The 21,963-nt window shown below is 38.1% G+C and overlaps 1 protein-coding gene across 1 annotated transcript in view; it reads left to right on the forward strand.

Annotated features, from left to right (window-relative positions):
* Nucleotides 1-21,963, forward strand: part of LOC105984412 (uncharacterized protein C2orf78-like) — a 31,073-nt gene that overhangs the window by 7,076 nt on the left and 2,034 nt on the right. Inside the window, exon 2 of the mRNA XM_013014586.1 lies at nucleotides 20,046-20,780. Within this exon, the coding sequence (XP_012870040.1) occupies nucleotides 20,046-20,780 (735 nt within the window). The remainder of the gene's footprint in view (nucleotides 1-20,045; nucleotides 20,781-21,963) is intronic.

Below are 21,963 nucleotides of genomic sequence, written 5' to 3' on the forward strand. Positions count from 1 at the left end.
TGTGAAGCAAGTCTGGCCACGAAAGTCCCTAGACTTAGCACCAACTAAGCAACAAAAAGAGCCAGCTGTAGAGCTGTGGCACAAGTGGTAGATCACTGGCTTAAAAATAAACCTCAGGGACATTGTCCATGTCTTGAGTTCAAGACCAAGGTTCACTATAAAAAAAGATAGAATTCCTTCAAAAGGACATAGCAATACACTGAATGGAAAATCAAGAAGCCAGCATTTTTAAAGTAAGAAACACTCTCATAGCTTACACAACTCAGTCTTTTTTGTTAGGACCCATAGGATAGCATTCTATTCCATAGTGATTAAAGGTTACTTGTCTTGAAATGTAAAAGAAAGGGATTGGAGGTGGAGTGGGCAATGACTCACCCATGTCATCACAGTTGAACAGGAGTCTAAGATCTGAGGATCACTATTCCAACAGAGTCTGTGTGTGCAGGTATGTCCATGAGACATTGATCTCCAAAGAACCAGCAAATGGCAGGCAGTGGAACTGTGGCTCAAATCTCCGAGCACTAGTCTTAAGCAAAACAATTTATGGACGAGATCAGAACTTGAATTGAAACCACAAGTTTGTCACATATCAAACTAAAAAGCAAACAAAATCATAAAAGAAGAAAAGAGGACCTCACGAATAGAAAGTCTGCTTAACTTATGCCCAGTCAAGTTCCAGGTGCTCTGATGAAAATGAAGTACAGAAGTGCATCCCTGTGAAATAGAGGTGTGGCTTCATAAGTACAGCAGTAGGCTCGATAAATAGAGCACAAGGACATAGCCCATGTTTCCGATCCATACTCTAGAATCTGAGGGACCACAAGCAAACACATTGAAACACTTCACAATCAATGAGACTGCAGCCTTGAATTCAGAGCTTATAAGTATATAAAAAAATAAGTAACTTGGTGCTTGACTGGTAACCATACATCTAGTTCCAAGTAGTGCATTCAGATACAATAGGTGTACCTGTGATAGACAGACAGGGACCATTACTATTTTACACATTGGGACCAGTAAAGCCAGGAAAAGAGTCAACCTAATGGCCATTAAGCATCCTGCAGCTCTGAGTTGTGTCAGGTCTTTCTTCCTATGTTGGGACACTGTATCCACCTAACTTGGTCACTTTGGGATATAATGCTCTATTGTCTTGGGGTCAAGGCTAAAGAAAATATCTGGGGCATCAGAGTTGGCCTCCTGTCTTGCATGTCTCTCTGTCATCACTTTTAGAAATCACTCACAGATTTCTATCCTGTAGCCAACATCTGGTAAATGCTTCCTGTGCTCAACTCTTGCTGCCATACTATCAAGCAGAAAAGTTTTCTTCCATACAACCTTCCTCTTACTCATACAAATGATCACAAACTAACTCACTTTATTCCTGGCCTTACTATTGAATAGTAAGAAGAGAAATCTCAGGAGAAGTAGTAACCAGGGGATGGAAATCACACACAATCCTGACAGAGGTGGGCTGGACACAAAATGTCTTCCTTACCCTTGTGTGTACACCACCTCCTCAAACAGTGCCTGTACGCGAAGACTTAGTGATGGCTTTTGTTTCTCTTCACAAAATCAACCTTTGTTTATTTTTGTCTGTTTTTTAATTTTTTTAAATTAGTGGCAGGATAAAAAAGTGGCACAGTTTGTTCACCGACCTTCAAATATTACTTTGATGAATGGGAAGTCCTTTGTACAACTACATAAAGATAATGTAAATATGAAAATACAAACTAACAATTACATGTCATTGGAAGTGTCGCTATGAATCAAGTGATAGAAAACGGCTTTTCAAAAAGTAACCACACAAAATCCAAGCATCAGTTCTAGGAAGTCAGTTCAACCCCAGTTAAAACATGCCACCAAAATGAGAGTTTTACAGATGGCAATGAGAACAGCCAATATGTCTAGCTGCACAAGGAGTTAAGATACCAGGATAAAAGTCCAATCCCAGTCCAGCAACAATGTCCATGGCATTCTGATAAACAATTGACCATGTCTCCCAAAGAGAGTTGTAAATTAAAATGTAGTTAGAATCCAAAAGTTGTGGGATCACTACATATAGCTCTACATCTATCTATCTATCTATCTATCTATCTATCTATCTATCTATCAATCTATCTATAGGAACTACTATCCATTTATAATTGTATATATAACAATGCAAACCCATATATATATACATATATTCATCATGTATCTAAAAATGAATATAAACACTCCATTTCAAACACTATGAATGAATAGTGTTGGATTCCACAAAAATAAAACAAAATGAAAAGACAAAATAGAACCTCTCAAAAACAATCCATAGAAGACAAGCATACTATCCAATGGCATAAATATTCATTTTTGGACTTTTATCCTTTAAGTGTGTACAGTGGATAAAAGTTTCAGAACAAAAGGGCTGAATTGTATACTAGGTAATAGAAAAGACTGTGGTAAGTGGAGTTAGCCAGGCCCAAAGAAACATAGGTCTCATGGTTTCCCTTATTTGCAGTAATTAGTATAAATCTATAACAAATAGAAAAGGTCAAAAGCTATGTACATATGAACATATAAACTGCTGTTAAGTGAACCCCAAGAAATGGAAACAACTTTTCTCTTTCTTGCTATTATTTTTAGCTTATTTAAATTGTACTATGTGATTTTTTGTGCTTCTTTTTTATGTGCTTCCCTCACTGTATAACCCCTGTTTTCACTGTATTTGATGTCAGTACCCTGAATCTTATATATACATTTTTATAATTTGGGCAAGGGAAGGGAAATAACAAAATGCTGAAATAAGCATACAATGAGATGTACAAGACTCTATGTTGAAACTGAAATTTACACTTTGGGAGGGAGGCTAGAGCTGGGGAGGTGGAAAGAGGAGGGATGGTAGAGGATAAACCAAGGAGGAGGTAACAATTCTCGATAGGACATGTACTCATTACTTTACTTTTGTAACTGTAACCCCACTGTACACTATTTTTAAAAAATATCATTACAAAAGGTTGACAAAAGGAAAAAAAGAAGTTGTTTTGAAAAGACAATTTGAAAAACCCCAAAATTAACCTCCACAGAAATGTCTTTTCTCCTACCCCTTCACTTTCCCTGTGTTCCAGTGAGTAGTGTCTCTATTTTACTCTCCATTTTTCCTGACTTTCTATCTGGGCCCGGAAGTATGTAAGAGGCCCCAGATTCCATAGTGGATGTTATTAAGGGGAAGAAGGCTACGATAAATGCCACATTGGTTTCATATTTAGATGAAGAAACAAATTGTCCATTAGGCTTCTGACATGTCAAAGTCCCAGAGGGTGGGTGTCTGCATGGCCCAGAATCACAGGTAGAAATGGTGGGCAAAGAAATGTGTCCAAAGACAGGAAGAAGAAAGTTCTGAGGGCAGCTGGACCTTCGTCTTCTCAGCTTTTTATTCTAATGAGCAGAGGCCATTTTTCAACGCCTGAGAGTGCTGCAAAAGATGCTGCATGACAGCCATAAATCTAACAATGCAATAATACCAGGAAACATAGAACTGACACCTATAATCACCAACATGCTAGAGATTCTTATCTAAAGATATTAGTGTCAAGTCAGGCAAGGCAGGAAAGTCTGTACGACATTTTTAAATATCCATTATTCTTATTAGTCACAACCAAGTTCCCACTAATAATGTATTTTATGAATACATCAATATCACCCCTTTCCACGTGAGACACTAACTACAATTAACAACCAAACAGAAGAAATTGAAACAGTTATTAAAGTATGAAAGCTCAATCCTGAGCAAAAACAAAGTCCTAGAACAGGGCCCAGGTCCTGAGTTCAAGGCATAGGACCAGCAAAACTCAAAATAATAAGAAATAATGAAAACGCAATGTGTGTCTGAGAAAATTTCCAAAAAGTGGGAGAGAAAAAAGATGAGAAGAGAGGTCCAAGTACCAACTGGAACCGTCAAGCCTTGCTCAGACATCTCAAGTAGAAAAATCGCCATGGGAAGTGCTCACAACACAACATTCACTACAAGGTATCCTCAGTGAAATGCACTGTACTGTTCACCCAAACCATAAGAGCTTTTTTATTCTTCCTTTGGAGTTTGAAGGTTCATCAAAGTTCAGTGATTGAGTAAAATTACCACAACTATTTACAATCTCAAAGTCCCTGCCCTTCTTCCTCAACCATATTAACTGTATATGGAAAATCTAATGATGATATTCATTATGAGGATGTAAAATATATTGAAGTGTATACAAACTTTATTCACAAACATTAAAGAAACAACGAAATGTGGTCGACAACCTATGAACGGATGGGAAAGTAGATGACATATCTGACTCTCAGACCTCAATTCCCCAGAGCTCAACCACTCAGGAGCTGTTAGAGGTCTTACCCAATCCCCTTTTCTGGTTCACAATCCAATCTTGCAGTTGGCTACTTCATGCCCTTAAACTGCTGGAACAGATGACATCATTCTCCTACTTAGCCTATCACCACCTAGTAGAATCTTGGGGTTTCCATGGAGTTGTCTGTAAACAAACTTGGATCATCGCAAGTGACCAGTGGACAGCGAGTAGCATTCAGTGAGCTTCCTACTGGAAACTTGCTCTCAACTTCAGTTACCCACGCTTCCACTTCTGATATCTACTCATCCCCTCTATCTCCATTTGATGTGATCTCTTCTCCACAATGTCAGGTAGGAAGGAAACCTCCTCAAGTTTTCTCAACGAATATTCCTGTCCACTTAATTTAGTAGAAGAAACCAAACAGCTTCAGATAACCAAAGGAAGTATTGCTGTAAATTTTAGACAACTCCCTTCAATTTTGGCTGTGATGTTTACTATGTAGGTGATGTATCCAGTAGGTTCAGTCTCTCACAAAATCGATTGCTTCCCGGGCCACATGAGGAGAAGTGCCCAAACTCAGGTCCATTCATAATTCTAATACTGAGTCTTGAAAGGATTTTGGATAAAGACAGGGAGACCAGGGGTTTCTTCTCAGTGTCAATTTAACCAAATTAATTCAGAAAGAAACCTACATGGGAGAGAAGATATACTTCACCTGAAATGGTCTCTTTCCACTAATATTTCCACATAAGGATTCCACAGGTAGTACTGTTCCAAAAATAAGACTTTTGAAATCTCTGTAATTTTTTGATTGTGATTTATCTGTAAATCAATGGAAAAGAAAGATTAGGAGTAAGGAGGGAAGACAGGCAGATATACAAGAAGAAAACATTCAACAGGAAGCAAAGGGCAGCAGAAAAGTAACAGATAAGGATACATGAGCAAAGAACCCAAGGGATGAACAGCATGGAGACATTTCTTGAAGAAAGTGGTGGTTTGGAATGGAATGTTGCAGAGAACCAAAGATTTTTAAATCAATACACAGAAAGCATAGAGTGACCTCTACTTAGAGCAAGCAAAATGAAGTTAGTTTGAGCCAAAGCATATATTAATGGACTAGAGAGAAAACTAATGGTAGAAAAGAGCATTATTAAGGGCAGTTTCAGACAAGGGGGTTGGTGTTAATCTTATGTTGGCTATGTTGTGGACATTTGCAGTTACAGATGATGCTGACAGTTCCTTTGTTCATAGCCCAGTTCATACCTGTGTATCAGAGCATGGCAAAAGTTGAAGCCAAGTCCATAGCCTTTTCTCTGTCAATTATTTTACGAGGTTTGTTGGGGAATTGTAGCTCAGACAACCTTGAAACTTGGTCCACCTATAAATGTTCCCCTTGTATCTCAAGGATTATACACTACATGGGGTTCATTTCATTCATGTAAGATCTCACATCTAACTGAGAATGGCCTAGAATGCTCTCTTTTTCCCAAGTAGTTAGGATTACAGCTACTGAGCCTTGCCTTAATAGTTCTAAATAAGAACTTTTATACATATATATATATGTACATATATATACATACATATATATATACATATATATGTATATGTGTATAAAAGAAACACATGCTAAGATGTATACAGGGGGCTGGAAAACAGCACTATCCCTATTCTATTTTATTCTAATTTTTAAACTTCATGTATTATCTGTTATGCCAGCCTTGGATCTTTGAGGTAGGGGTCTAGTTGCTGTCCCTGAACTTTTCAGTTCAAGGCTAGCATTCTACCACTTGGGCCACAACTCTACCTCCAGTTTCTCAGTAGGTAATTGGAGATCAGTTTTTCTGAGACTCACATTGCCTAGTTCGCTTTGCATTGCAATCTAGAGATCTTAGCCTCCTGAATGCCTAGGATCACAGCTCTGATACTGAATAGGCCCACATCAATTTTTCTTCACCAAGTAGTCTGTTTCTTTATAAATAGCTTTCAACTAACAGCTGCTTTTTATCATTATAATAATTTCTCAACTAATACAACACATTGTTACCAAGAGTCAGAAAAAATACTTAAGTATAAAAAGGTAATTCAATCTCCATATCTCTACTTCTATAGTTATCTAAATTATCTTTGGCAGTTGAGTTTTCTACATGTAAAAGAACTGTTTGGGTCTGGGAATGTACCTCTCTGTCACAGTTCAGGCATAATATATACAAAGCGTTAGTTACCTCTTCAATGCAGATATTCATGTTGATGATAATAATGGTAAGAGTTATAGTAATTCAAAAATTGGTATAATTGGTTTGTAATGATTATTACTTTTAAGACTATTGTGATGATAGTTATCTATAACATGGTCTAAAATATTGCGAAATATTTGAAGATATATAATGACAGGATGTGTTTAAATGTATTGGTTTGATGTCTACCATTCCATTTTACCTAGTTTGATACTTTGTTTTACTTTGGTTTGGATATGTTTTTTCTGTCGAGCCTGGGCCTTGAACTCAAGGCATGGGTACTGTGCCTGAGCGATTTTGCTCAAGGCTAGATAGAGTTCTACCACTTGGAACCACAGGGTCACTTCTGTTTTCTGGTGGTTCAAAAGAGATGAGTCTCACAGACATTTTTGTCCGGGCTGGCTTTGAACCATAACCCTCATGTCTCAGCCTCCTCAGTAGCTAGGATTGCAGGTATGAGCCACCAGCACTAAGCCCTGGTTTTGTTTTGCATGTACTTCCCTTACTATTCGTGTTTATGCTCTTTTGACCAAACTGGTCTCAAACACTATGAAATAATGATACCTGAAACTCAGCATCCCATGTGCTAGGAAGACAGAGGTGATTAACTTCAAAACCATTTTTGTTCAACTCTCACGATATGTAAATGATGATTGATTGAATACTGGCAATTCCTTCAGGTTAAAGCTTTTCACATACAGCTTGAGTAATTTGAGAATGGAGTCTATGGGATTCTTTAAATAAAAGATCATGTCATCTGCAAAGAGGGAGAGTTTTATTTCTTCTTTCCCTATTTGGATCCCCTTTATGTCTGCATCTTGTCTTATTGCTGTAGGAGAGTGGGCATCCTTGTCTTGTTCCTGAGTTAAGAGGAAATGGCTTTAGTTTTTCACCATTGAGTATAATGCTGGCTGTAGGTTTGTCATATACAGCCTTTATTGTATTGAGGAATGTTCCATGGATTCCTAATTTTTCCAAAACCTTCATCATGAAGGGGTGTTGGATCTTGTCGAATGCTTTTTCTGCATCTATTGAGATAACCATGTGTTTCTTATTCTTGCTCCTTTTGATGTGATGAATAATATTAATTGATTTGCGTATATTGAACCAGCTTTGCATCCCTGAAATGAATCCTGTTTGATCATGGTGTATGATTTTTTGGATGAATTGTTGAAGTCGATTGGCCAAAATTTTGTTGAGAAGTTAGATATGTATTTTAATGTTTTTTCTTTCATGCATGTGTTTCTAATGCATTTATAAGATTATCTCTTTGTTGCTTTGTATGTCCCTCCCCCACAGTATAACCCCTGCTTTCACTATATTTGATGTCAGTATAACTTGAGGAGGAGATGGGGAAAAACCAGTTACTTAAAGATACAGGTGGACCTGTTGCAACAATGAGAAGTACAAGTTGTCAAAATGAGCTTTACAACTTCAGTGCCGGGGGCGGAAGGGAGGGAAGGAGAAGGATTGGGATTGGTGGGGAGGGGGGAGGCTGGGAAGGGATGTGAAGAGTAAAGAAAAGGAGGAGGCTGCAATGCTTGGTAAGAAATGTACGCATTATCCTGCCCATGTAATTAGAACCCCTCTGTAGAGTATCTTCACAAATAAAATAAAATAAAAGCTTTTCGCATACATTTTACAGATATATCCTGTCAGTACCTACTGGGAAGAAATTCATTTAAAAACAAGCAAATTGGGGGCTTGTAATAACATCCTAATTGGAATTGAAGCTACTCAAAAATTGAGTTGGAAAATTCCAAATTTAATGCCAGCATGGCAAGTTTCTATAAAAGTTTTCCAACATGGACACACACAGACACACACACACACACACAGACACACACACACACACACACACACACACACATGTACCTTTTAAGCAAGTTACAACAGGCTGACATTAGTAATCCTATTTACTCACAAGTCTGAGATATGAAGATCACAGTTTAAAGCCAGTCAGGGCAGGAGAGTCCCAAAAACCTCATCTACAATCAACCATCACAAAGTCAGATGTGAAGCTGTGAACCAAGAGGAAGAGGACTAGCCTTAAGAAAAAAAAGCTCTGGGATAGCACTCAGATTCCAAGTTCAATGCCCAGGACCAGAAGACGCCACAGAAACTATTCTTAAGTCACAGTTATTCACTCCTTGAATCCTGTTATTTTTTTTGGTTGTTGTTAAAATGAAGTAGATACGTTCCTTTTCATAAGATTGCAAGTGTGATATATATATATAGAATAGTATAATGCTGGACACATATCTATACTTTCATTCATACCTTTATAATTTTAGTTAGATATTTCCTAGTTTAGATTTTTTGTCTAATGTTGCAGAACTTATTTTTATCTCTCATCATATCAGCCTTGAAGTAATTCCCACTATTATACATTATCTGTGGTTGTCTTTTATCACAGTTACTAGTATATTCACCCATCACTGATAAGTTACTAGAGGTTCAGAAATTTAACCATCTTTCATACAAAAGTCTTTTCTAGAGTAACTCACTCTCAGGGAGTCATTGCAAGTTCACATCATAAGTCAGACCTGAAGGGGGTCAAATACCCCTTTAGTAACCATCATGTAAAGCAATTCAACAGAACTGTACAAAATGGTGGGTGAATTGACAGGGTGAGAACCAAACAATGCTAATGGAAATATCAGACGTGTTCACATTTTAAATGCCTTTCATGTGTTTCCAACTTGTGCCTGGATGTTTCTATGATTTATTGTGTTTAAGGCTTGGGTTCTGATTCTTTTGTCACAACCTCACATCTGGCTTTGCAGTGGTGACCTGGAAATATAACTCACAGATTAACAGAGCCAGGTGTCTTTGAACTGTGATCCTCAGATCTCAGCCTCCTTGTAGCTAGGATTACAGGCATGTCACTGGAGACAGGCACAGGTTTGTTTATCCTTATGCAATATTTTAACAGTATAATAATTTTCAGAAAAATGCATGCTTAATAAAAGTCATGGATTTTAGATAAAAACAATGTAGATAAGTTTAATATTAAAAGCTAAAATAATTGACATTTCTTAAATCCAATGTTTATCTAAATCAAGTATAATATCAGTTGGGGTTTTCTAAATTTAAAATTGTTGTTTAGGGCTTGGGTTATACTTCAGTATCCTAGTTCACCCAGAATACACAGAAGCTTTCCTCATGGCCCGAAAACTGATCATAAGAATAATAATTACAATAACGTGGATTTACCATGACTCTAAAGCTAGTTATTGTTCATGCTTTTGGGGTATTCTTTTGCTCAAGCAAAACAGGAATACAAGGTAGGCTAGAACATGAGGAAAATTATGTCAACTTTCACTAGTTTTTCAGTTTAGTTGTAGTTTCCGTTTATGGATGAATTAATTAAAATATCTGAAAAATTACTATTAGTTACTTGGTTAGTAAGATAAAGAGAAATATGAATTGGTCAACTAAAGAATTATATTTATTAAGTTCATGTGAATTGATCATTTTGCCTTGTTTTATATTTTCTTGCTTTTATTAGTTTTTGTTTGAATGCTACATTGCTCAAACTGGTCTCAGAGGTAGTGATATCATTGGGGTTCCCACTAATTGGAGATAAGTGTCTCATGGATCTTTCTTTGTGGAAAGATACTCAAATCTCAGTCCACATATAGCTAAAGCTTTAGGCAAGTGGAGCCAAAGTTCTCGGCTTCCTCATGAACAACATCAACTGCCCTTTATGCAAATTGGTATTTCTACGGAGTTCTGGTCTTGGTTCAGAACACAGAACCTTAGCATAGGAGTCAGGTGCATGAATCAGGTTTACCTCATACATCTCCATTTCCTCAATCCTAAAATGAGGCATATCTTAGTAAAACACCTCCCTGCTAGGACAATCACCAGTTACTCCAAAAGATAACAAATTACATTAAAAAATATTTCTTGAGATACTATTGCTCAAATTCATTCTTTGAGGAATACAATTCAGTGGGATCAGCAATCAGAGATTATTTCCTTCAAGAAAACACCTCTCTTCTTTACATTGGTGTGCTTGTAGGGGCCTGAACTCAGCACCAAGGCTCTGGCCTTTAGCAGTTCTACACAAAGCCAATGCTCTTCCGCTTAAGCCACAGTTTCACATCATCCCTTTAGCTACTTAATTGGAGATAAGTGTCTCAGGGATTTCTTTATGAACCTGACATAGATGGTGATCCTTAGGACTCAGCCTCCTGAGGAGCTGTCCTAGAACCATGGGCTGCCAGTGCCTAACAACTTTCTCACTTCTGAATGAACTCAGAGTCACCATCAGGAGTGTGCACAAAGATTTTTACCCTGAATAAACTAATAGAAAATTCAGAGCTTTGAATAATCAACAAAGTAATCATTGAAGAGGCCAATAGACCCATAGACACACCATTAACTTTAACAGCATCAGTAAAGTCATATTCCAAACAATCGTCCATGAATACACATGAACAATTATGAAAATTCATCCCTAATTGAGAAAGGATAATATTTGTAAATTGCTAATGAAAAAAATATCTGATAGAGTTATCATAACAGAGTTTGACAACTTATAATCAAGAATATTTAGCTTGAATTTATATCAGAAATCTTTGGGTATGTGGGAAAATACTGGTCAGACACATAGTGCCACAGTGTACAAAAAATACATATGAAGAGGGTCATGAGTAATCCAGAAAACAAAAACCTAAATTTGTCTTGCATTTCAAATTTGCTACCAAATCACTAACTTGGGATGAGAACAAACTCAGTTATGTTTAATACTAGAGAATCTATGTGATAACAGAAGCAAATTTCTACAGGGTCTGGCAAAGTGCAGGACTTTGTATGGGAGCAGGTCTACTGAGGGTTAAAAGAATGTTTGCACAGGAGGCATTGGTGGCACATACCTAGAATGCTATGCACTCAGAAGGTTGAGATTTGAGGATTGCTGTGTGAAGCAAGCATGGATAGTTAAGTCCCTAGACTTAGTCCCAATCAAGCACTGAAAGCAGCCAGAATTAAAACTGTGGCACAAGTGGTAGAGCACAAGCTAAGAAATATATGTCAGGGACATTTCCCATGTCCTAAGTTCAAGACTCAGGTCCACTATAAAAAAAATGACAGAATTCCTTCAAAAGTGCATAGTGATATACTGAATGGAAAATCAAGAAGCCAGCATCTTTCAAGTGAGAAACACTCACATAGCTTACACCAATAAAATCAGTCCTTTCTTGGTAGAAGGTCCCAAACCATATAAGGATTAAAGGATTCCTTGTCTTGAAACTTGAAAGAGTGGCAATGGAGGCGGAGTGGTGATGAATCAACCATGCTATCACAGAGCCTAAGATCTAATGATCACTATTCCATGAGATTCTGTGTGTGCAGATAAGTCAGTGAGACACTGATCTCCAAAGAACCAATAAATAGCAAGCAGTGAAACTGTGGCTCAAATGTCAAAGCACTAGTCTTTTTTGGGGGGAAGTGGGGCCATTCGTGGGCCTGAACTCTGCGCCTGGATGCTGTCCCTCAGTTATTCAGCTCAAGGCTAGCGTTCTACTAATTGAGCCACAGTGCCAATGCAGTTTTTTTTCTTTCTGCTTATGTGGTGTGGATGAATAAAATTCAGGGACTGATGCATGCAAGGCAAGGGCTCTAAAACTGACTCACCTTCCCAGCCCAAAAGCAATAGTGTTAAGCAAGACAGTCCAGGAAGAAGACCCAGAACTTGAATTAAAACCACAAGCCTGTTACAAATCAAACCCACAAGCAAACAAAATCCTAAAAGAAGAAGAGAGGCCCTCCATAATAGAATGTCTCCTTAAGTTATGCCAAGGCAAGTCCCAGGTGCCCTGAGGAAATGAAATACAGAAGTGCATCCCTGTGAAATAGAGGTGCAGCTCCACAAGTGGAGCAGTAGGCTCCTTCCATAGAGTTCAAGGTTCCCAATCCAAACACTAGTACCTGAGGGAGCACATGCAAACACACTGAAACACCTCACAATAGGTGAGATTGCAGCCTAGAATTCAGAGGCTATAAGTATAAAGAAAAAGAATTAACTTCATGCTTGACTTGTAACCATAGCACATCTAGTTGCATGTAGTGCATTCAGATACAATATGTGAAACTGTGGTAGACAGACAAGGAACATTACTATTTTATCCATGGGGACCAGTAAAGCCCAGAAAAGAGTCAACCCAAAGGCCCTTTAACATCCTACAGCTCTAGGTATGAGTCAGATCTTTTTCCTATGTTGGAACACTCTACCCTCTTAATTTGGTCACTTTGGGATATGCTGCTCTATGGTCTTTGGGGGAGAAGTCTAAAAGAAATATGTGGGGCATCAGAGTTGGCCTCCTGTCTTGCATGTTCCAATGTCAGCACTTTTAATAATCAATCATGGATTCCTATCCTATAGCCAACATCTGGTAAATGCTTCCTGTGCTCAGCTCTTACTGCCATACTATTGAGCAGAATAGGTTTCTTCCATACAGCCTTGCTCTTACTCATACAAATGATCAGAAACTTACTGTAATACAGCCCAAAGAGACGTACTGAGTAGTAAGAAGAGAAGTCACAGGAGAAGTAATAACCAGGGCATGGAAAGCACACACAATCCTGACAGAGGTGGGCTGGACACAAAATGTGTTCCTTACCCTTGTGTGTGCAGCACCACCTCAAACAGTGTCTGTTTTCAAAGATTTTGTGATGGGTTGTTGGTTTTTTTTTTCAATAAAATGAAACTTTTTTCTCTGTTTTTTACTGTCTTTTTTCCTTTTAAAATTAGTAGCAAGATAGGAAAGTGGCAAAGTTCATTCATCACTCTGCAAATATTGTTTTGGTGAATGAAAAGACCTTTGTACAACTACTTAAAGATAATATAAATATGAAAATACAGATAACACTCTCATGTCATTGTAAGTGTAGGTATGGCTCTAGGGGTAGAAAACAGCATAAGAAATGCACTCATTAACGTGCCAAAGTAATTGTAACCCCTCTGTACGGTATTTTCATAATAAAATACACACACTATCTAAACATCAGAACTAGAATGTCACTTCAAACCTGGTTAAAACATTCCAGCAAAATGAGTGTTTTTCAGATCACAATGAGAAAGGCCAATATTGCTACCTACACAGGGGACTAAGATACCAGGACAAAATTCCAAAGCAAGACCAGCAACCAAGTCCATGGCAATCTTATGAACAATTGACAATGTCTCCCAAAGAGAGTTGTAAAGTAAAATGTGGATGTGAGCCAAAATTTGTTATGACACTGTGTAGATCTATCTATCTATCTATCTATCTATCTATCTATCTATCTATCTATATCTATCTATCTATCTATCTATCTATCTATATCTATCTATCTTGTAACTACTATATATATCTGTACATATACCTATGCAAAACATTTTGTATCTATTATATTTATGAACAAACACACTTTGAATCAATAGTGTTGGATTCCATAAAAATACAACAAAAACATAGACAAAATAAAACCTCTGAAAACAATCAAATCAGGACAAGAATACTAAAACCAATGACATAAATGAGAAATTTGACATAAGACAGTCTTTAAGTATTCATTCGTGGGACTTTTATCCTTTAAGTGTATACAGTAGATAGAAGTTTCAGAACAAAAGGGCTAAATTGTATAATTTTTAATAAAAAAGACAGTTGTAAATGAAGTAAGCCAGGCTCAAAGAAACATAGGTCTCATGGTTTCCCTTATTTGCAATAACTAGCATACATCAAGGACAAGCAGAAAAGGTCAAAAGCTATGTACATATGATAATATAAGCAGATGTAAAGCGAAATGAAGGACAAGAAAAGGTAACAACTGTTTTTATCTGGCTTGCTATTGTTTTTACTGTATTTATATTGAACTATATGATTTTTTGTGCTTCTTTTGTATGTGCTACCCCACTGTATAACCGCTGTTATCACTGTATACGATGTCGATGTCCTGCCTCTTGTATGTACATTTTTCTAATTTGGGCAGAAGGAGGGAATCAAATGCTGCAATAAAATACAGGCTTACCCATTGGAACAATGAGATGTACAAGACTCTATGTCAGAAATGATATTTACAACTTGAGAGGGAGTTAGAAATTCGGGAGGTGGAGGAAGGAGGGATGTTAGAGGATAAACAAAGGAGGAGGTAACAACACTGGATACAAACTGTACTCATTACCTTACTCTTGTAGCTGTAAACCTCTATGCACTATTTTTGCAAGAAAAAAAAACATTAAAAAACACAGAAGAAAAAAAGGACATTCTTTTGAATGTAAAAGAAATGTAGAAAACAGCCAAAATTAAACTGCACATAAATTACTCTTCTCCTACCACTCATTTCCCCTGTGTTCCTCCAGTGAGTAGTGTCTCTATTTTACTCTCCATTTTTCCTGACTTTCTACCTGGGCTCAGCAGACAGAGAATGTAAAAGGCCCAAGATTCTATAGTGGATGTTAATAAGAGGAAGAATGAAGGATAATTGCCACACTGGTTTCATATTTAGAAGAAGAGACATATTCTCCATTAACTTCTGGAATATCAAAGTCCCAGAGGGTGGGTGTCTGCATGGCCAAGAATCACAGGTAGAAATGGTGGGCAAAGAAATGTGTGCAAAGACAGGAGGAAGAAAGTTCTGAGGGCACCTGGACCTTTGTCCTCTCGGCAGAGGCCATTTTTAAAAGCCTCAGAGTGCCGCAAAGGATTCTGCTTGACATCCAAAAACATAACAATGCAATACTACCAGGAAACATAGAACTGACACCTATAATCACTGACATGCTGGAGATTCTGATCTGAAGATATTAGTTGCAAGGCAGACAAGGCAGGAAAGTCTGCGAGACCTTTTACTTTTTAACTTTCATTATTCTTATTAGTTGCAGCAAAGTTCCCATTAACAAAACATTTTATGAATACATCAATATCACTCTTTTCCATGTGACGCACTAACTAAAATTAACAACCAAACAGAAGATATGGAAATGCCTACTAAAGTATGAAAGCTCAATCCCTGAGCAAAAACAAAGACCTAGAACAGGGCCGAGGTCCTGAGTTCAAGGTATAGAACCAGCATAAATCAAAATAATAAGAAATAATGCAAACCCAACGTGTGGCTGAGAAAATTACCAAAGGTTGGTAGAGAAAAAAAGATGAGAAGAGAGGTCCAAGTACAAACTGGAAGAGTCAAGCCCTGCTCACACATCTCAAGGAGAAAAATCGCCACGGGAAGTGCTCACAACACAACATTCACTACAAGGTGCCCTCAGTGCAATGCACTCTACTCTGCACCCAAAGCATAAGAGTTTTTAATTCTTCCTTTGGAGCTTGAAAGTTCATCAAAGTTCAGTGACAGAGTAAAATTACCACAACTTTTTTTAATCTCAAAGTCCCTGTCCTTCCCCAACCATATTAACTGCATATGGAAGATCTAATTATAATATTCACTATAAGGATGTACAATATATTCAAAAATATAAAATATATTCACAAACACAAAAGAAACAATGAGATCATGTCCTCAACTTAAGAACTGATGGGAAAGCAGATGCCATATCGGAATTTCAGACCTCAATTCCCCAGAGCTCAACCACTCAGGAGCGGTTAGAGGTCTTACCCAATCCCCTTTTCTGGTTCATAATCAGATTTTGTGATTGGCTACTTCATGCCTTTCAACTGCTCTAACAGATGACATCATTCTCCCACCTAGCCTATCACCACCTAGTAGAATCTTAGGGTTTCCATGGAGTTGTCTGTAAACAAATTTGGATCATCGCAAGTGACCAGTGGACAGCGAGCACCATCCAGTGAGCTTCCTACTGGACACATGCTCTCTTAGCTTCAGCTACCCACACTTCTACTCCTGGTATCTCCTCATCCCTTCTATTTCCATTTGATGTGATCTCTTCTCTCGCAATGTCAGGTAGGAAGGGAAACTCAAGGTTTCCCTTCAGATGTTCCTGTGCCCTTAACCAAGGGAAATATTGATTTGACTTCTGGACAACTACCTTCACTTATGGATGGGATATTTACTATGTAGGTAACATAACCAGTAGGTTCAGACTCTCACAAAATCAATTGCTTCATAGGCCACATCAAGAAGAGCCCAAACACCCGTACTTTCATATTTCTGAAACTGAGTCTTGAAAGGTTTGTAGGTAAAGAGAAGAAGACTATGGAGTTCTTCCCACTGTCATTTTAAACAAATTAATTCAGAAAGAAACCTATGTGGGAGAGAAGATATACGTCACCTGAAATGGTCTCTTTCCACTAATATATCCACATAAGGATTCCACACGTAGTACTGTTCCAAAAATAAGACTGTTGAAATCCCAGTAATTTCTTGGATTGTGATTTATCTGTAAATCAATGGAAAAGGAAAGATTAGGAGTAAGGAGGGAAGACAGGCAGATATACTGGAACAGGAAGGGAAGGGGGGCAAAAAAGTAACAGATAAGGATACATGAGCAAAGAACGCAAGGGATGTACAGCATGGAGATGTTTTTTTAAAAAGAGTGATGGTTTGGAATGGAATGTTGAAGAGAACCAAAGATTTTTAAATCAATACACAGAAAACATGGAGTGAACGCTTAGAGCAATCACAGTGAAGTTAGTTTGAGCCAAAGCTTACATTAATGGACTAGAAAGAAAACTAAGGGTACAACAGAGCATTATTAAGAGCAATTTCAAACAAGGGGATTGCATTGTTCTGTATGTTGGCTTCGTTGTGGACTTTATTTCCTTATTATTTGTGTTTATGCTCTTTTGCCCAGACGGGTCTCAAACACCATGAAATAATGATTCCTGAAACTCAACATCCCAGGTGCTAGGAATACATAGGTGATTAATTCAAAACCATTTTTGTTCAGCTCTCACAATACATAAATTATGAGTACTTAAGAACTGGCAATTCCTGCAGGTTACTGCTTTTCACATACATTTTACAGATATATCCTGTCAGTATGTACTGGGTAGAATTTCATTCAAAAACAAGCCATATGGGTGGCTTGTAATAACATGATAATTGGAATTGAAGCTACTCAAAAATTGAGTGGGAAGATTCCAAATTGAATGCCAGCCTTGGCAAGATTCTTAAATGTTTCTCCACATACACACACACACACACACACACACACACACACACACACATACACACAGACATACACATACACACACAGACATATACATCTAACTTCTTAGCAAGCTCCAAGAAGCTGCCATCTATAATCCTACTTGGTCATGAGACTGAGCTATGAAGATCACAGTTTTAAAAACAGTCCTGGCAGGAGAGTCTCAAAAAACTTATCTACAACAAACCATCAAAAAGTCAGATATGAAGCTGTGAATCAAGAGGAAGAGGGCTAGCCTTAAGAAATAGGGCTCTGGGACAGAAAGCAGATCCCAAGTCCAATGCTGAGGACCAGAACACCCCACACAAACTATTCTTAAGTCACAGTTACTCACTACTTGAATCATGGTCTTGTTTTTTCATTTTGGTTGTTGTTAAAATGAAGCAGATATATCCCTTTTCATAAGATTGCAAGTGTGATATATATATATATATATATATATATATATATATATATATATATATATGTTAGTAAATATAGAATATAAGATGCTGGACATATATCCAAATTTTCATTCATATCTTTATGATTTTACTTAGATATATCATAGTTTAGATTTTTGTCTAATGATACAGAACTTATTTTATCTCTCTCCATGTCAGTCCTGAAGTAAATGCCACTTTTATACATTAGCCATGGTTTTCTTAATTCACTAATACTATTATACTCACCCATCACTGATAAGTTACTAGAAGTTCAGAAAGTTAAACATCTTTCATACAAAAGTCTTTTCTGGAGTAACTCACTCTCACAGAGTCATTGTAACTTAGCATCATAAGTCAGACCTGAGGGGATCAAATACCCTTTTAGTAATCATCTTGTAAGCACTTCAACAGAATTGTACAAAATGGTGGGTGACTTGGACAGGGTGAGATCCCAACAATGGCAATGCAAATATCAGCCCAGTTTCCATTTTTAAAATGCCTATCATGAGGGTCGAATTTCAGGTCTGGATGCTTTCCATTAACTTTTGTGTTCAAGGCTTGAGCTCTACTTTTTGAGTCACAACCTCACATTTTGCTTTGCAGTGGTGACCTGGAAATATAATTCACAGATTATCCAGAGCCAGCTGACATTGATCTGTGATCCTCAGATCTCAGCCTCCTTGTAGCTAGGAGTTCAGGCATGTCACTGGAACCAGGCACAGTTTTGTTTGTCCTTATGCAAAATATTAACTGTATAATAATGTTCAGAAAAGTGCATGCTTAATAAAAGTCATGGATTGTAGATGAAAACCAATGTGGATAAAGTGAAGGACAAAAATCTAAAGTTCATTTCCATTTCTAAAATTCGAGTTTATTCTAAATCAAGTTTAATTTCAGTTCACCCTAAATACACAGAGCGCCTTGTTCATGTCCTCAAAGCCGACCATAAGAATTATAATTAGGGCAAGACTGTTTTCATAGACAATAATGCAAGTTATTGTTCATACTTCTGGGGTGCTATTTGGCTCAAGCTGAAGAGGAATATTAGGTAGGTTTGAAAAAATATGTAAATTTTCACAATATTTTAATTTAGTTGTAGTTTCTATTTATGGCTGTATTAATTATAATATCGAAAAAGATTCCTATCTGTTACTTGTTTAGTAAGATAAAGAGAAATATGAAATGGTCAACTAAAGGATTATATTAATTAAGTTCCCGTGAATCGCATCATTTTGGCTTGTTTTACATTTTCCTGCTTTGATTAGTTTGTGTTTTAATGCTATACTGCTCAAACTGGTCTCAGAGAGAGTGATATCATTGGTGCTCCACCTAATTGAAGGTAAGTGTCTCATGGATCTTTCTATCTGGAAAGATACTCAGATCTCGGTCCACATATAGCTAAAGGTTTAGGCAAGCAGATCAAAGGCTCTCTGCTTTCTCATGAACAACATCAACTGCCCTCTATGCAAATTGGTATTTCTACCAAGTTCTGTTCTTTGCTCAGAACACAGAATCCTGGCGTAGGAGTCAGGCTCAAGGATCAGGTTGACCTCTCATCTCTCCATTTCTTTACTCCTAAAATGAGGTTACAGCTTCCCCAGGGATGTCCTAGTAAAACACATTCCTCTTAGGACATTCAGCAATTACTCCAACTGCTGACTGAGGCGAAGACAGAACGAGAAAGAAATGCCTGCTTTAGCGCAGGCAGCAATATCCATCTGGACCACTGGGTGTCTTGGGGTTCCCAGCATGGCTTGTGAAAGTTCTCCAGAAGAACACCAAAAGAATCCAACCACTTCTCACCATGCTAACGTGAATAGTGACATGTCAGTTGTGATTGGGATGAGAGAGTTACTGATCATAGCAAAGTTCAGATAGCCCTGTTCCCAAATACATTGAGAATCTGTCCATCTCATGAGTTTTGAAATCACACTCTTGCTTTTTCCAGATAATTTCTGCAATCCATATGTCCTTGGAGCTGCAAACTCGGGGCAGCTCTTTCTTCCTATGGGGAGTGATGCCACTTATATAACAGCAAGTGCCTACAACATCTCCAGACTGCAGATACCAGTCTTCACTTCAGCCTGGCCACTGCCATCACCCTTGGCCACCTCTTTCCACCCACTCATGGGGAGTGCATACCTGTGCCAATATTCTACCACAACCATGTGGGCAGGGCAGGCTGCACACAGCCACATCTCCACCTCAGCTGCCTCCTCTTCCAGGATTTGGGAATGGGACATGCTAGGCCACAGCACTGTGACTCTCACTCAGCAGAGCACAGTGATCTCTTCATCAACTTTGACCAGCCAGTACACAACATGTGCACATGCCAGAGCCACAGTCTCTCCATATCCATCACTGTCTCCCAGCCTGGTTCAGGGAACCCCGGCTTCTCCCATGGGACCTGAAGAGGATATCCAATCCCGTCCCTACTGGGAAGGAAGACAGGGCTGTTGCTGTCACCCGCACACACTGGGACCTCTGTTCTCTGGAGAATTTGGTCCCTGCCTGCAGCCTCATGGCTCTGTGTCCGACATGGGGAGTAGGGCCTCTACCCCTCAATCAGACATAGGAAAGGACCTTGTGGTTATACATCCCATCAATGATTTACCACCGGTCTGCACATTGGAAATGTACTACTCAGAGACTGCTGAACCCACCCAAGACACAAATGTTCCAGGTGAGTAAAGAGAGCCAAGATGAGTAAAATTGGAAACACCTATTCTCTATTTAAGCAAGGATAATCACACACACAGGTTGATTGGGCTCCAGAGCCACAACCACTACATTCACTATATTCTCTCAAGCTGTACCTTCCACTTGAGGCAATGAGGGATAAACACATGGCTCAACGGGTACAGCATTGACCTAGAAACACAGTGTCCTGGATGCACAGCTCAATACCAAAACAAAATTGAGCAATTAATCATTAAATGAAGGAATATGGAAAGACCATGTCCATATGAACTGCATTTAGGAGAAGAACACAGGTAAATACATGGAGGCTATGCTGTTATCCCTTGAAAAAACACTGAAAGGGAACCAACCCCATTCATTGATCTATTAATATGGGTATTTTGGAAAATACCTCAATAAATTCGCAGGAGTAGTAGTTATATTTTTCTTACTCATAGATGTGGTTAAATGCAACAAGGCTCAGGATATATCCTTTCTGTGCATATAAAGTTTTTACTTCTTGGTAGCAAGTGGCTAATGCCTGGAAAACTGGATACTCAGGAGGCTGAGATCTGAGCATTGATAATCAAAGCTAAACCTGGCACACATGTCCTTGTGATTCTTGTTGTCTCTTAACCAGCCAAAATCTAAAAATACAGGATTGGTCCAAGTGCATAAGAGCAGGAAAACACTAAAACTAGAGAAAAAGGGTCAAGAAAGAGTAAGATTCCATAAGGAATCGTAAAAATCTAAGTTCATGTGCAGTTATGTATACTTACACACAAACACACCCCCACACACGCACAAACACACACAAGTACACAATGAATAATTCAAACAGAGAATACAGAAAACATTCCTTGCTGTTCAATGTTTCAATGTTAAACAGGTATTACTTACAGGTTGGGACAAGAATTGACTACCAATAAGAGAAAGCCTGGCTTTCCACTACGGTTTTGCTTACCTCCTTGGGGAATGAGTGGGTTTGAACCCAGAGCCAAGAGAATAGCAAAAAGATGCTCAAACATTGACTCACACTGCAAGGCTGAAATGTTTCATGTTCTTTCAATCACTTTTACTTTTATATTCCTTATAATGAATGTCTAAAGTAAAAGATGGAAAAAAACAATGTCATCACATTGTCACCATTGATAGCTAGAGCATTCAGAACCCATCTGAAACACAGA

Source organism: Dipodomys ordii, unplaced genomic scaffold (genome assembly GCF_000151885.1).
Source record: "Dipodomys ordii isolate 6190 unplaced genomic scaffold, Dord_2.0 Scaffold24, whole genome shotgun sequence".
NCBI lineage: Eukaryota > Metazoa > Chordata > Mammalia > Rodentia > Heteromyidae > Dipodomys > Dipodomys ordii.